A 15,333-nucleotide genomic window follows, 5' to 3' on the forward strand; every position below is an offset into this window, starting at 1 on the left:
CCTTCACAATCTCCCCAGGCCACATTCACACATGCGGAGTTTAATTAACTTTATTGATATTCAGAAATTAGGAGAATGACTAAAGGTAATTGCTCATTAAAAATCATTAAACTGACACAGCAGGCTCAGGCACGTGCTGCCCCTCCCGCACTGCTTTCCTCCCCAGGCTTGTGGTAGAATTACTGGGTGCCGCCTGTGCGTTGGGAGGACCAATAGTGGCTCTAGGTGCCCCTCAAGCCTAAAGTGAATCATACTCCTGCAGCTGCAGGGGGCGGAGGCAGGAATAAGGGACTGACCCTGCGGGGTTGAGCCTGGCCCAGTGCTATCTCAGCCTCTCCCACTTCCAGCCACTTCTGGGCCACTTCAGGCTGCATCTAGTCCTGTGTCCCTGCATCTAAGTGAGAGCAAACCTCTGAGGCTCCCCTCTCGAAGCCACCGGGGCGCGGGATGTACCGCCCAGGCTGCAAAGGCTCACAGTCCAAGGCATTTACTGCTCCAGGCCTGCCTTGTCATGGCTGAAGCCCCCAGGAGCCCTGAGATGGTTAAATGCATTGCCTCTCAATGAGACTGCTGAGTACCCCAACAATTGGGACCTTGCAGCCCCACTAGAAGGAAGAGGCGCTCCGGTGTCCAGGCCCTCTCTCCTCAGGCCTGGCATTGCTGGGCTGCTTCCTCTTCTCCCTTGGGGAGTGAAAATAAAGATCTTTCCCAGCAGACAGACCCCTATCTCACATACCTCTTGGGGGAGAAGTCTCACAGGCATTGGAGAGGTCTGGGTGGCCGGGGGGGGGGCACTGGCTGGGGACACACAACTCTCGGTCACAGAGTGAACAGATTCTTCTCAACACTCACACCCACAACCCCAGTGAGGCTCCCCAGACTCCTGGCCACACGAGCCATTCTCCTGGAGACCCGCAGTCTCACTCCAGCCCTGCAGGGAGCTCTCTGGCAGAGGCTGCATCATACAATAGCGGCCTTACACACTCCTCACACCCACTCACTGCTGAGCCCTCATCCAACGTCAAACCTTCTGAAGCACAGACACATTCGGACCCACTACTTCAGACCTTGATTACACCACACTCAGACCCACACACCCACACAGGAAACTTCAGACTATAGGTCAGGAGGCATACACAGGTCTTGAGCCCCAAGGGAGCTATCCAGTGCAAGGACGTGGCCCAATTGCAAGACAAGCCCTGAACTCCCAGGGACAGCTGGGTCAGGGTGCAAGCTTCTTCTCCCACTCCTCCAGTTTTCAAGTCCTCCCCTCTTCCCCAATGGGAACACCGTTCTGGCGTGGGTTCCTGGCACCACAAAGGAACCCAGCACGGGCAGTCAGGGAGAAGAGCGAGCACATCTGGCTACCTGTGACTGGAGCCAGAGGCTCAGAGAGGGGCTTCTGCATCTCTAGGGACCCAGAGAGAAGAAAACTGACACTCAAGGGCCCAACATGGCTCTGGCCCCATTACCCTGAGCTCCGACACAGCTTGGAAAGATCGAGTGATGAGGTTAGAAACTTCCACCTTCTCCCCCTCCATATCAGGCACTATGAACCATACTCCCAGAGATGGCGGGTCCAACTCCAATCAAGGTTTTGTCTATCCCACCAGCCTACTGACTGCAGTGGAAGAAACACGTGGGCGTCGGTAGTTTTGATGAGTGTTTGAGCCAGGGCTGGTCCCTTGGAGACTCGGAAACCTTCATTACCTGAGGCGCAGAACCCCTATCTTATCCCTAACATTCCCTTGCTGCCCAATCCATGGCCAAGCTTCCCTCAGCAAATGAAGCTGGAGACCGAACTGCAAGCGAGGGACCGGGTACCCGCAGGGTGGGGTGTTGGTTCTCCCGAGACTAGTCTGAGGCCATGGGGTGGATGGGGCCCGAGCAGGACAGCAGGCCCGGAGGGAGGAAGAGCTCTGGACGTGTGAGAGTGTAGAGGGTACAAGGAAAGGACTCTGGGGAGGACAGATTCTCTATCCCAGGATCTCAGGTATTGCAGCCCAGGGCAGAGTGAAGAACCGGCTATTGGTACCCGGGACCCCCGAGTTTCTCCCTGGAATTATACTCTAGGTTTCGACTCCCGCGCGGCAGCGCCAAGGCGGAGAGAGGTGAGCGAAGTCCCAACTCCAGGTCCGGCCGCCATCCGGCTCCATCCCTCCGCAGTGAGGACAGGAGAGGCCCCGGAATGGGCGGCAAAATCGAAAGAAGTTTGGCGGGCGACAAGGGAGGCGGGACCGTGGGCCGCCCGCGGGACCGTCCCGACTCACTGCCCGGTTCCCTCCCCCGCGGCACGCACCCCGGAGCTCCTAGACGCCTGGAGTGTAGAGCGGTAGCGCGCGAGTGAGCGCGTGTGTGCGGGGAGGGGGTGGCGTGATGAATTGCAGCAGAGAAATCCCATTAGATCCGGAGAGATGATTAAAGGCGAGGTCTCGGCCGGGTGCGAATGGCGGGAGCAGTGGCAGCTTCCCGCCCGCGGAGCCTGCGCCCCGCCCGGCTCGGCCGGCGCGGTGGGCAGCGCAGCCAGCGGAGCGCGTTGCCTGGGCTGGGCAGCCAGATGCGAGGAGCTGAGAGCGAGAACAGTCCTCTCTTCCCACCCGCGGGACCCTGCCCCTGCCCTAGTCCTGCCGCCGGACGCCGGGGTCCCTTACCGTGAGCCAGGAGCGCCAGAAACGAGGGCAAGAGCAGCAGGGCTGCCGGGCGCATGGTGCCGGTTCCGGCCGCGCCCCAGGTTGGGGCCGCGACGGGAGGGCTGGAGGCTCGGCGGGGCTTGGGCGCTGGGGACAGAGCCGGGTCCGGCCGGGGAGAGAGAGCGGTGCCACCGCCGCGCCGCCGCCGCCGCCGCCGCCAGCGCCTGACAGAATCAGCACCACGGCCAGCGCCTGGCGTCGGCGCCGGGGATCGCCGCGCGGGGCTGGGGGCGGGGGCGCGGGCGCGGGAGGAGCGGCTTACCGTAAAGTCTCAAGCAAAGGCGCAGAAGACCCAGCGGCGGGAGCAAAGGCGCCCGCGCCGCCGCCTGCTCAGGGGAAGCACTGCCCTGCTAATGTAGGCACACGGCCCCCGCCCTTCCGCGCTACCCACGCCCAGCCAAGCCTGTCGCCCTCTACCACTTTAGCAGCCTGCTAAGGAGGTGGGGTTCTAACCTAATTCTCCATGAGAAAGCAACCCTCTCCCCATCTCTCCCCATCCCATCCTGATACCTGAGGGCTCTGGGAAGACGTCGGCCAGTGAGGCAGCCGGCTGGCGAGGCCCGCGTACCCTTGTGGCAGCTCCGTCCTGGGCCTATAATGAAGATGGCTTTTAAGCGTACAAAGGACAATAAATTATTACTTTGCGCTCAATAAATGCCAGGGCTCCAGGCAGCTGCATCAGCAGCAAACTGTGCTCACAGAAAAGCTTAATTATCCTGATATTACAGTTAAAAGCCAGCGGTACTCGCGTCCTGGGAAGACATTCTTCACTTGGCTGGAGCCAACTCGGGCCAAGCTGTAGGCAGCCGAAGGAAGTATCCTGGGTCTCCATGCAGCCCTGGATCTCCAGTACCCTGCCTTGGTCCCCCTACAGGACCAGAGAAGCCACAACGCTAGCCAGTGAGAGCAAATCCTTCACACCTATTCCTGCCCAGATTCCTGGAACAAGTGGAGAAAACAGGACAGGAAGGGTGGAGTGATGAGGGCATTTCTCTAGGGCTATTTTAGATAGAGACTTGAAGGAGGCCCAGGGGAGTAGCCAGGGAGACTGGACCATTCAAGAGAATGGAAGAACAAGCTTCTAGGATGCTACTTGGGCTCAGGAGCCCCAGTGAGTCACAGGGCAGCAGAGAGGGCAGTCACATTCCTGAGGCAAATGTTTAGATCCAGAGGTCTTCTGGCTCCAAGGATGGGCTCACTTGAAGAGCCTCAATGGACACAACGGAACATGACCCTGTGACAGATATTATGACTCCCTGTAGAGGAAGAGGAGGGCTGAACTTCCTGTGGCCCCCATGGAAAAGGACAGCTTTCTGTTTAGTTCTTTTCACATGAACTTGGCTCCTCTCCAAAGATTCCAGATTCCAGTCACTGTCTGATGCCCTCCCTGATCTCATCCTGGAAGCCGGGGAAAGACTTCTGCTCTTAAGTCTCATTCCTCAGAAAGTCTTTTGGCCCTTACCATCACTACAGTCTTCCAGCTCCTCTCATCAGATTCTCTCTAGATCCTCTTGCTTTGGTCCTAGGGAGCTACCTTGATCCCTGTGAAAAAATCCCAGGCAGCAGGCAGGTGGCCTGTGGAATTATCTAAAGGAGTCACTGTGAGAAGATTTCTCGATAGTCATTTCAAAGAGCTGAGACAATAGAGGGCAATAGCAGAAGGATGGCAGAAGGGAGGGGACTTAACAAAAAGATCAGAGGTGGAAAGCCAAGAAAGAAGATGCAGAGGGGAGGGAGAAAGAGAGTTGCCAACAGAGGAGGGAGGTAGAAGGTTCTGTGGCTGAGGGAAATTTGGGGAAATACTGGGAAATGGCATGAGATTCCTCCTTTCCTCCTTTCCTCCTTAAAGGTATTCCTGAACTCCTCCTTGATTCCTGGTCTCCTCTGAACTAAGCAGCTTGGACAGAGGAGGATGAATCATGACCCAGGGATGAACCTTGCATGCCAGGATGACTCATGGGGATTTTGAGGCTGGTAGCAGCTGATCTTCTTCATGGGCTGGGCACTGCTTACAAGAAGGAGGAGCTCAGGAACTTTGCACATCATGGTTCCTACTGCCTGAACTAACCTAGGCAGTCAGGAGGGGGTCCAATAAAGACTACAAGTCCCAGAATGCATCACTCTGCTCTGAGCTCAGAGGATGGGTTTGTACTGCATCTTGGGAAGAATATGAACCTGGGCTGTCCCTTTTTCCTAAAGATGGTCAACGTGGCCTCTGTGCAATGTGTTCCCAGTTAGGTTGAAGCAGAGCCTGGGCCAAACTGGGAAGCAGTTTGTATCAATATCTTGTCTCATGTCCTTCAAGGGGCCCATTCTGCTGAGACCTTAGTATCACCCACAAATTAAAGATAATTAATAAGATGCCCTAGGGGACATTCAGGTCTATGCTACAGGTTTATAGTGCACTCAAGTCATATACACATTTGAAAACGGCAGCCTGGGGAGACATGCAAGGCTCCCTTCCTGTTCTCATTTCTCCTCTTCTCTCTGGTCTGGAAGCCACACCTGGTTTTTTACCCCCAGAGAATTCTGGGCTTCCTTGTTTATGTTATTGTTTGCTTAATTGTCTTCTCTGCTAGTTGTCAACTCTGTGAAGGATGGAACATGTCTGTCTCTTCTGTTCCCAACCTAGCTCAGTGCTCCACACATAGTAGATACTTAATAAATATTTGTGAATAAATGATGGTTGGGGGGTGGAGAGGAGTGTCTAAAGCCCAAGAAAGGTCATTGGTACCAAATGAGTGCTGTGAGATAATGGAGAAGGAGACATTTGCTTTTGGGGGTGAGGGGAGGTCATTGAAAGCTTCACACAGCAGACAAATTGACTGAAATTAAGTCTTGATTATGTTTTAGGTTTCAGTCAGGGGAGAGGAAGAGGGAGGGCATCCAAGGTGGAAGGAGTGACGTATGCAAAAACAAAGTGGTGGAAAATGCAAGATGGTCTGTTGTCAGTGAGAAGACCAGTTCTGGTGGAAGAGTATATCTCTGCAGGGATGTAGGAGGAAGGGTTGGAGCAGGCTGGATCCAGGCTTTGTAGTCATCTGAGCCATAGGGCATCCTTAGTGCCTACACTGAAGGGGTTATCCCATCATAAAGATATTTTCACCAGAAAAAGGGAATCTGAAATTATTAAGGAATGTTTTTCAAACACCATGGCCAGTGGTAGGAAGTGAGGGGTTCACTGCTGACTCAGAAGGTGGGGGAAGAGGTGTGAATTACAATGGCTGCATTAGCACTGAGAGCCAGAGAAAGGGAAGAAGGGTCTCTCCAAACTCAGGGACCCTTGTAGTCTCTGCCTAGACAGTGCCAGACATCCAGCCCGTATCCCTGGAGAAGCCAGACTCACCTCACCACTTCCAAACAGCCCATCAATTTGCGGGATCACAGGTACTTTGGTGACTTATTTTGAAGTCTCTGCCTGGATGACACCTGTTTTCTGAGTGAGAGGAGAAGAAAATTAGTCTCCTCCAAGAGAGTTTTCAAACCAGAGCTGTATCTTCTATGGAGCCAAGGAGGTTTTGGGGTTTCAGGGAAACAGGGACATGGGCTACCACCTTACTCCAGAGACTCCTAGGGGCACAGAGCTGCTTGCTCACCTCAGCCCACTCCTCAGAGGGGGCTCCGAGACCCTGCAGCATCTAGAACAGTCTGGGATGCCACGGCTCCAGCCAGGCTTTCTGGAGTACCCAAAGTCAACCCTTTGAATTTAGAGGAAGAAGGAGGGCTCTGCTCTCCTAAATGGGAGGCCTGACTCCTGAACATTTGCTCCTGCTCCAGGAGTAGGATCAGATCAACTGTAGCAGGAGCCCAGGGTGGGTGGAGACAGCAGCAGAAAGCAGTTTGATGTGAGCTGCTTTCCATCTCCAGACAGGCCTCCAGCCTGCCCACCACCCCCAGCCAACTCCTTTGATCCTCCACAGCTCCATAAATGTTTAATGCCACCGGCTGGGCAGAAATAAGGCAGGTGCTGGAACAGAGAGACTGGGGATAGGACATAAGATCCATGATGTTGGCTAGATTATTTTCATGTAGGAGCCCTGCGATGGGTGGGAGGAGGCCTTTCCCTCCATGTGACCCAAGTCCCAGCATTCAAGTTTGTGGCACTAATAAAAGAAACTCTAAAAAACCCAACAAGGGGTTGAAAATAAAATGAATAATCAATTACAGAAACCCAATCCCTGGTTTGATTGAAGGAGAAAGATGGAAAGTTAAATGACAATCAAATGCAAATACAGGTCAACAAACACCACAGCAATTACCAGGCGCAGGAACCACATGGTGCTTGCAGGCAGCAGGGGTTGGCAATTTGGAAGCCTGGGCCTGTGCAGAGGTGATGGGTGTAGGGCCATTTTAATGGACAGTTAAATAGGTGCATCCCCCCATCTACTTTGCATATACTGCTAAGGAGTGGGGAACTGAAATTCTGGCATCCAGAGGGAGGTTATGCCACCTTCTGTGGCTGCTTCTGCATCATTTCAGAATGGAAGAGGCCCGAGTGCCTGGGAGGTGAGACCAGAGCGGGCACTTGGATCAGAGGACCTTGACATAGTCACTCCAGTCTCATTGGATTCTTTGTACCAGCTGCTGCTGAAGGGATGAGGGTTGAAATCGAAGGGAGCCTGTGGGGTCCTCCAGGAAAGGGCTCAAGGTGCTGGCCTTCCAACAGCCAAAAGGCCCCGGGTGAGAGTGGCCTTCTCCTCTAGATTTACATAATGCTTTGCATCTCATTTGAATGCTATTAATTTGGTGTCAGGCTAGGTTGGCACTGTGTAGAAAAGAGAACAGCTGGCCTTCTTCCTCCCCTCCGTACCCTAAGGCTCACCCTGAGCATAGCCCTCCCTAACTTGAGGGATGAGTCTTTCACTTCCACCACCCCCTCAATGCTCCCTGGCACCTGGAGAGTCTCTTGGTGAAGCCAGCTCCTAAAAGCCAAAGCTGTCTGGGCAGTGTGGCCATCTGCAGTTATAAAGGGGGTCCCTTAAGGTTGCTCTCACCAGACCCAGAGAAACCATAGGAGGATGCTGGCAGCCTTCTTCTCCCCAAGCAATCAAGGCGGCTTGGCTTGGAAAGGGTCCAAAGATAATAACCCAGAAAGGGAGGGAACAAAGACAGGTGATAATCCCAGAGAAATATAGAGGTCTCTAGAAATAAAATGCTCTGAACTCAATATTTCTAGTGCTTGAACTTACATAAAATACATCTGTCCAGAGGCATTGGGTTTATGGTGGTGTGGCTCAGGCTGGAGACCTGGTAACAGGATGATGACTGTAGGATAAGGGAGTGGGTCAGCGGTGGGGGTGGGGTGAGTTTCTGAGGAAGGGGGAGGACGCCCTGGGTGCATCGTGTGAGCTGTCCCTGGCACGTGGGCCTCAGGCACTGGGTGGGGGGTGGGGGTGGGGTTGGGAGGAGAAAAGCTTCCCAGGCTGGCTGGGATGCCCCTCAAAAGCATCTTAGTTCTTCCCTATGTAAAACCACCTAGGATGCCCCAATGCTTCTTGCCTCGGTTGGCCTGACCTGGAATCTTGGTCAATAGATAGATAGAAGATATTTATACATAGGACAAGCAAGGAGGCGCTGCCAATGACCAAAAGCTGGTCTTCTGTCAGGGAGAGCCCCTTCACCTACAGAATCCCAAGGCTAACTCCACCCACCTCCGGGGACTAGGGCAGGATGGGGAAGGCATGAACAAATATCCCAGCCAGAATGACCTCATGCCCTTGCCCCTGACAGTACTCACCCTGGGTCAAGCCATGGCTGGGGGCAGAAGAATGCCCCCCGCTTTTTTAATGCCTGAGATAAGACTAGGGGTTGCTTTGAATAATATAAGAGGATAATTGAGTTTTCCCCTTTGAGCAAACCCAGGCATGAAGCTTTGGAATTACATAAAGGACAGACTCATAGCTGGTTCATATTTTACAGAAGGGCTTTAAGTATTTCTTCTTCAAAAAGATTTCCCCATGCATTTAAAACAGATTCACAAAAATTTAGAATATTCTCCATTTTTAGGAAGCTAGCACTGAATCCAGTGGGCTGTAGCTAACCTCTAAAAATAAGAATAATAGCACCATTTATTATTTACTATTATTGGGTATTAAGCTGGAGAATGTAACTACATTCTCACAGTAATCCTATGAAATCAGTACTGTTATTGTCCCCATCGTACAGATGAGGAAACTGAGGCTCTGGGAGGCTAAGTGATTTGCAGCTAGTTAGTAGGTCAAACCAAGATACACATAATACCAAGGCAGAGCAGAAAGGCATAGATGCCAGTGGGTCTTTGCCAGAGCAAATGCAGGAGGGATCTCAGGTTCCCTGAACCTGCGACCTCTGCCCTGGGTTCACCTCCAGGAGGTCTGTATGTAGATGCTCTCCTCTGGTGCAGTCCATGGAGGGTGGGCCACTTGGAACAGGCAGGGCAGGGCTGGTTACTTATCAACTACTCTTTAGACAAATATTTAGACAAGTATCCACCCTGCTAAGTGCTAAGGATACAAAGGTGAATGAAAACAGACACTGCCCCAGCCAGCTCAGAGCTTATTGAGAGACCTTCCACAGAACCCCCTGACTAAATGCAAAACTATAGTGTATCCAATGCTCAGGAGTTCACAGGGCTGTGGAGGCCTACACTGGGGTCTTGACCTAATAAGGGAAGTCTTCCTTGAGGAGGTAGTGATTGAGTAGAAAGCCAAAGGAGGAGTATGAGTTATTTGATAGAACAGGGATGGAAAGTGAGTTCTGTGCAGAGGGAATAGCATATGCAAAGTCCTGTGGTAGGCAGGACTAAAAGATGGCTAGTGTGGCTGGATCACAGGGAATAAGAAATGTGGGATGGGATGCAGTTAGAGAGGCAGGCGAGTGTAGCACTCCAAAGCTCAGGGGGCAGCACGTGACCTCTAGGCTCCCCATCTGCCCATCTGTGCATCCAGTCATCTGTCCATGCATTCACTCATCGAATCACCTACCCAGTTCATTCATCACCCTCTTACTCATTTGTTTACTGAATGAGGGGCTATTTATTGTGGCAGGACCTCAGTGGGCTGCTGGAGAGGCAGAGTCTCCAAGGAGCTCCCAGTCGAGGGAGGGAGTATAGAGTCTCAACACACAGTAACACAGCATGTCCATCTCTGTAAAGTGCTTCTGCAGGCAATGAGAGCCCTAGAGGCTGTCTCCTATGGTTCAAGCTTCCTAAGGCAAAGCAACATCATCCCCTCCAGGAAGATCATCCAGCAGCAAGGTTCCTCCTGGCATCTAATCTCATTCCTTTTGGCTGCAAAAGTATCTCACTTCTCACAGTCCCGAGGTGGGGAGTATTTCTGACATCCCTTTTCATTGACCCTTCTTTTGGGTCCAGAGGCATCTCAGTCCCAGGAGAACACAGGGAAAATTGGTTAGGTCTCCCTCAGATTTCAGTTCCAGACACTACCTTTTCTGGGCATGAAAATAGGATGGAAATCACGAATGTCCCTCTGTTCTAGCCATGCACTCCCACCCTTCACTCCTCCTTGAACTACTTGTCCTCTGCTTGTGACATCACAATGGTCTCTATGGCAACGAATTGTGAGGTCACCAATCCTTAAAGCAACAGAATCTGCAGGGCCAGACAATGGCCTGTAGGAGAAAGGGAGGGTGCAAAATGGGGGCCTGAGAGGGAAACCATCTCCTACTGGGAAAATACAAGGCCACCCAAGACTTGTGGGAGGGAGGAGGACTCGACTTCTAGCCTGTCTGCAGAGGCTAAAAACAGCTTCTTAGTTTTGTCCATCACTGAAAATCTTCTTCACTGATACTTAGCTCCTCTGAAATTGCCTGTGAAGGGAGAGCTTCATCTAATCCCACTCAGATGGGCTGCAGGGATCGATGAGACGTGGGGAGGAGCATTCTGGGATAACTGATGTGGCCCCATGCACCACTAGGAAGCGGAGGCAGGAGTGTGGTTCTGGTCTCAGTCCCACTGGCCCAGAGGGGCTGGCCAAAACCTGGTCTATGTCTGAGCCTTGATTTCCTTATCAGGGAAAAAGTGAGGACGTGCAGGTGCCAAGGAGCCTTGATTCCTGACTTATAGGATACCCAGCTGATTTGAATAATGCTGTTGGGCCTGCCCTCCATCTTCTATGAGTGAGTGAGGGGAAGTTGCTGGCACCTGCAGGGTGTTCTCAGCCTGCTGGCTCCTTTGAGTTCATGTTAATGGTTTGCAGGAGCAAGGCCTGATGGAAAGGGAGACTGCTTATCAAGAAGCTGAGGGGCATCCTAAATGATGCCCAGGCTTTGAAGTCAGGCCTGGGTTCAAATCATCCCAGCCTTTTGTTCACCTTCGGCAAGTTTCTGAGCCTCTCTGGTCTTCTACTTCTTTACACATAAAAGGAAAATGATGCCATTTGCCTTTCAGTGAGATAATCTAAGGAGGCTAGGCACACAGTAGGTGCTCAAGAAATTCTTGTTGTATTTATTTTTCTATCCCCTCAGCCCTTGGCCTAGGGTTTTGCATGTTATATATGTTTCATTAATGTTGGTGACTCTAACGGCAGCAAGAGGAATAGAGGGCAGTGTTTGGAGAGGGTGATGTCAGTAGATCTGGGTTCAAATCCTGGTCCTTACCAACTGTAAGCCTTTGAGCAAATCACCTTACCTTTTTGTGCCTCAGTTTCCTTAACTGTAAAAAGGGAGCTAGTGATAGTATTGTCCTCATAGGGTTGCTTAGAACTAAATGAGACAAAGAGCGAGCAAGCCTGGCACATGTTAAGTGCACAGTGGGTGGTGGTGATTGAGTTCAGTCTTGAGTAGAGCTGTTTCTGCACATGCTGCACAGTTTCTGTTCACTCTCAGCTTTAAGGAAATGCTAGTAAGTCTGTAGGATGTCTGGAACTAGAGAGTGGGTGAGCCTCAAGACAGGGGCATGGGATGGCAGTCTTTCCAGGAAGGGGTCACCACTCCCTGTTTGGATTCCTCCATGTAGACACCCAGGACTGATGCCCAGCTCATTCCGGTTGCAGAGGCTGGGTCCCCAGCAGGCCTAGTGCTCTGTAAAGTGAGGGCCAGGCTGCATCTCACTCATCTATGAAGCCCAGGCCAGGGCCTGACACATGGCAGGGTCTCAGCAGCAGTTCAGGTGAACTGAGTTAGATGATGTCTTGGTAATCATGTGCTGGATCACATATAGTCTGGGCACACCTCATGCCAGGCTCTGTTCTAAGCACTTTGCATGTTGTTGATCCTTAAAACAACCTATGAGATAGATATTATTATCCATTTTTTAAATGAGGAAACAGAGAGTCTAAGTAACTTGCCCAAGGTCACACAGCTATTAAGCAATGTTGGGCCTGGGACTTAAACCCAGACTGCCTGGCTCCAGAACCTGCACTCTTAAACCCTATATTACAGTCAACCTCATGGGCCCTGTCCAGTCGTTTTGCTACATCTGCCATCACGAATTTCCTCCCCGAGCTCTCCATCTCATCCCTCTCTTCTTCTAGCTGAGCCTGGGCTCAGTGCAGCCCAAAGAATGCAAATTCTTCCCCACCACTCACCTCAGCCATCTCCCTTCCCCTCTGCTGAAATAAAGCTTCGGTTGCCACCGCCACTGCCACAGCCAAAGCCACCACTGGATCCTTTGCTTATTTCAAGTTCTCCTAAAGCTTGTTGAGTTCTTAACTTATTAAAGATAAGCACATGGAAATAGGGAGCAAATCTCTTTATTTATGACATAATCTCCGGCCCAGAAAAGTGGCAGGAACAGTGCTGCCTATATTAGGGAACCAATAGGAAAAAAATCAATTAGATCCGCCAGAGCGTTTCGCTATTAACTTTCTTCTGATGTTTCTCTTAAGGCTGGCTGTGGGGGTCTCCGCCAGCCGCCAGGCTGGATGAGAGAGGAGAGCTTTGTAGGAACAGAGGCAGGAACGCTGCAGGGAAGGCAGCAGGTCAGCCTCCCAGATGGACACAGGAGTCTCTCCATCCGGGGTCTCCTTCACTGCTTTCCAAACCTCAGCCAGGAAGTCTTTGTGTTGATTTGACCTCCATGTTTCTTGCTGCAGTTTTAGCTGGTGTCTTCAGGGGTAACGGGAGTCAGCTGGTTATTCTTTGCTTCTTGCAGACCAGAACCACAAAGTCAGGTGAATTGAGTTAGTCACATTTCTGCTAGATCCTTTGAGGGCAGGATTCTCTTCTTCCTGGAAGAACGTTATTCTGGATGGGCTCTTGTGGACTGATTTTTGGCAGAGTTATCTTCTGCCGGATAACGCTGCCTGGGACTTACACCCACCCCATGAGGTCCTTATGTTCACCTGCCAGCCTTCCAAGCTGTCTCCCAGAGAACTTCCAGCAAGTAGGATGCCCCAGCTCCCATAGTAACCCAGGTATCATCTTCTCAAAGGGGTCATGGCTTGTATGGTAATTTTTCCTCAGGACCAGGCATGTAGCAAGCAGGTGCTTAATAAATATCTAGAATCAATAATTATTATAGTAATAGTCCATTGATTGAGTACTCACTCTGTGTCAAGGCTGAGATGGGCAAGTGCTTTGTTACGCAAAGTAAGACCCTCTCTCTGCTTCTTTCTCAACCAAAAGGCAGCCCAGAAGAGGCCTCAAGTTTTATTTTGTTCTGTTTTGTTTTTTCTTGTCTTAATTTTTGGCCGGGAATAGCAGTAGCAGCAACTCTGAGAAGTTAAGTATGATAATCTCCATTTTATAGAGTAGGAAACAGGCTCAGAAATAACTTATCCAGGCTCTATTCATCCATTTTTGGTTATTAGCAAGTCCTTCTTGAGGTCTAACATAAACCTTGCCTGTTTCAGGAGCACCAGTTCCTTCTCTGTCTCATGAAAGCAGAGAATAGCATCACCACCCATGCAAACTTCCCACAGTTTCGGAGTGTCCACTAGCTCTTTGTACATGTTGGCCTACAATGAATATTTAAACACCAAACCTCAAAGAGGCCAGCCCTGCAGGGCAGGCAATGAACCAACCTTTCTCACGCCTGTTCATTATTATAATTAATATTGAGCAGGGGTTGGTGGCAATCTCGCCCCCACCAGGTATTTGGGCTATTTTAGAAGCTTATTCAGATCAATGACAGACAGCTCCAAATAGATAAACTCCCCGCCATCTAGACGAATCAATTGCAACACTGCCGTCACAACAAGCCCAAGAAATCAATCTGATTTCAGGCGACATGGTAACTCAGAGCTGGGCAAGCTGGTTTTAATTTCCCCGTGGCTGAGACACAGGTTCCTCTGCTCACTGGAGCACACCTCTTTACCAGCTGGATATTCTGTGCACACAAGTGCCCAGAGTCCTTGGAGAGCTCAGGCCAAGGGGGCAGTCGTATGGAGGACAGGGTGACTGGGAGGCCATGTGACCTTGAGGAAGACTCTTGAATTTCCAGACCCAGGAGGAGCTGACTCAGACCCGCTGCTGGGAACCTCATTTTGCTGGCTTCAGCTCTGATTTTCCCGCTGCCCTCTGCAAAAATCAAGCCTGGAGGCCCTTCTGGGCTATCTCCCAAATTTGCAGTTGCAGAGGTAGTCTGCCTACCTCAGGCACCAGGACAACTGCCCTTCTTTGTCTTGAAGGTGTAGTTTGTCTAGTGGGCAGCAAAAAAGCTCACCAGAACAGATATAGCTATTTATTAGTTGCTTACTTTATGCCCAGGGAGTATGCTTAGAACTTTACAGACCTCACCTTCTTAATCCTCACAACAGCCCAAAGAGAGAGAGCAATTACCTACATTTTGCAGAAGAAGAAACCAAAGCTTAAAGAGGTCAAATAACTTGTCAGGGGTCAGATAGCTTGCAAGTGATCAAGCCTGGGTTTGAACCCAGGTCTGCTAGACTCCTGTCACTAAGCCTTAGCTACCACTCTGTCCTAAGATAACATTAGAGATGCCCTTATTCTCCCCCTTCCTGGATTCTGTCTGGTTAAATGAAGCCAACATTCCTTTTCCTCCAGTCCACCAGAGAAGAGAATTGCAGGAATTCTCACAATCAGCAATTATTCCCTGAACTTTCACCTGATACTCTAGGTTAGGGTCTTGAGGCTAAGAGTCAGGAAGCAAGCTGGCCACCTTCCTGTACCTCAGCTTTTACCCCCCTTCCCTCCCCAACCCTGTTGGTCTAACTGGGTGAGATCTGGAATAGGCAGCAGGGTGTTGGGAGATGTAACTCTGGAGTCAGCTGATCTGGGTCCAAATTCCAGCCAAATCACTTATTAGTTGAATACCCTTGGCAAGTCTCTTACCCTCTTGGAATTTCCCTTATCCAGTCTCTAGAGTGGAGATACTATTATCTAAACCACAGTTTGTGAGGATTAACATGAAACATTGCATGTGGAACACCTAGGCAAGCAGCAGGCGCTCAACATGAGTTGGGTCCCTTTCCCCTCTCTTGCCCCTGCTTTTCCTGGAACCCCATGCCTTGGTTGCCTTGGTTCTGAACGGCCAAGATTAGGGATTTTCAAATACATTTTAGCTAAGAAACTCTTTAACCAGGAGACAGCTTATGAGGAAGGCAAGGATACAAACAGATAAAAGGGGAGTTGGTCAGATGGCGATAATGGCTGAGACTTCCTGCTCCAGGAAGGCTGCTCCACCCCTTCCCTCACCCCCTAGCCCCATAGCAGGCCCCCAGGGGCTGTGACTGAGCCCTTAGCC

At 51.2% G+C, this 15,333-nt stretch overlaps 2 protein-coding genes across 7 annotated transcripts in view; one reads left to right on the forward strand and one right to left on the reverse strand.

The window, feature by feature from the left end:
- The window catches only part of SEZ6 (seizure related 6 homolog), a 50,735-nt gene extending 40,555 nt beyond the window's left edge, over nucleotides 1-10,180 (reverse strand). For 2 of the 6 annotated variants that reach the window (XM_072938988.1, XM_072938987.1), the window contains exons 1-2: nucleotides 10,114-10,180; nucleotides 6,037-6,126 (exon numbers count right to left, since the gene is read on the reverse strand). Coding sequence is in view for 2 of the 6 variants with exons in the window: in XM_072938985.1 (XP_072795086.1) it covers nucleotides 2,652-2,706 (55 nt within the window). In the remaining 4 variants the exon portion in view is untranslated. Of the gene's footprint in view, nucleotides 1-2,651; nucleotides 2,874-3,200; nucleotides 3,283-6,036; nucleotides 6,127-7,879; nucleotides 7,956-10,113 lie in introns of those variants that run through there. The other 4 variants (XM_072938985.1, XM_072938984.1, XM_072938986.1 and 1 more) reach the window with 3 other exon arrangements.
- Nucleotides 1-15,333, forward strand: part of PIPOX (pipecolic acid and sarcosine oxidase) — an 88,999-nt gene that overhangs the window by 44,879 nt on the left and 28,787 nt on the right. The gene's annotated exons all lie outside the window — the stretch shown is intronic.

This window comes from Vicugna pacos, chromosome 16 (genome assembly GCF_048564905.1).
Source record: "Vicugna pacos chromosome 16, VicPac4, whole genome shotgun sequence".
NCBI classification, from domain to species: Eukaryota; Metazoa; Chordata; class Mammalia; order Artiodactyla; family Camelidae; genus Vicugna; species Vicugna pacos.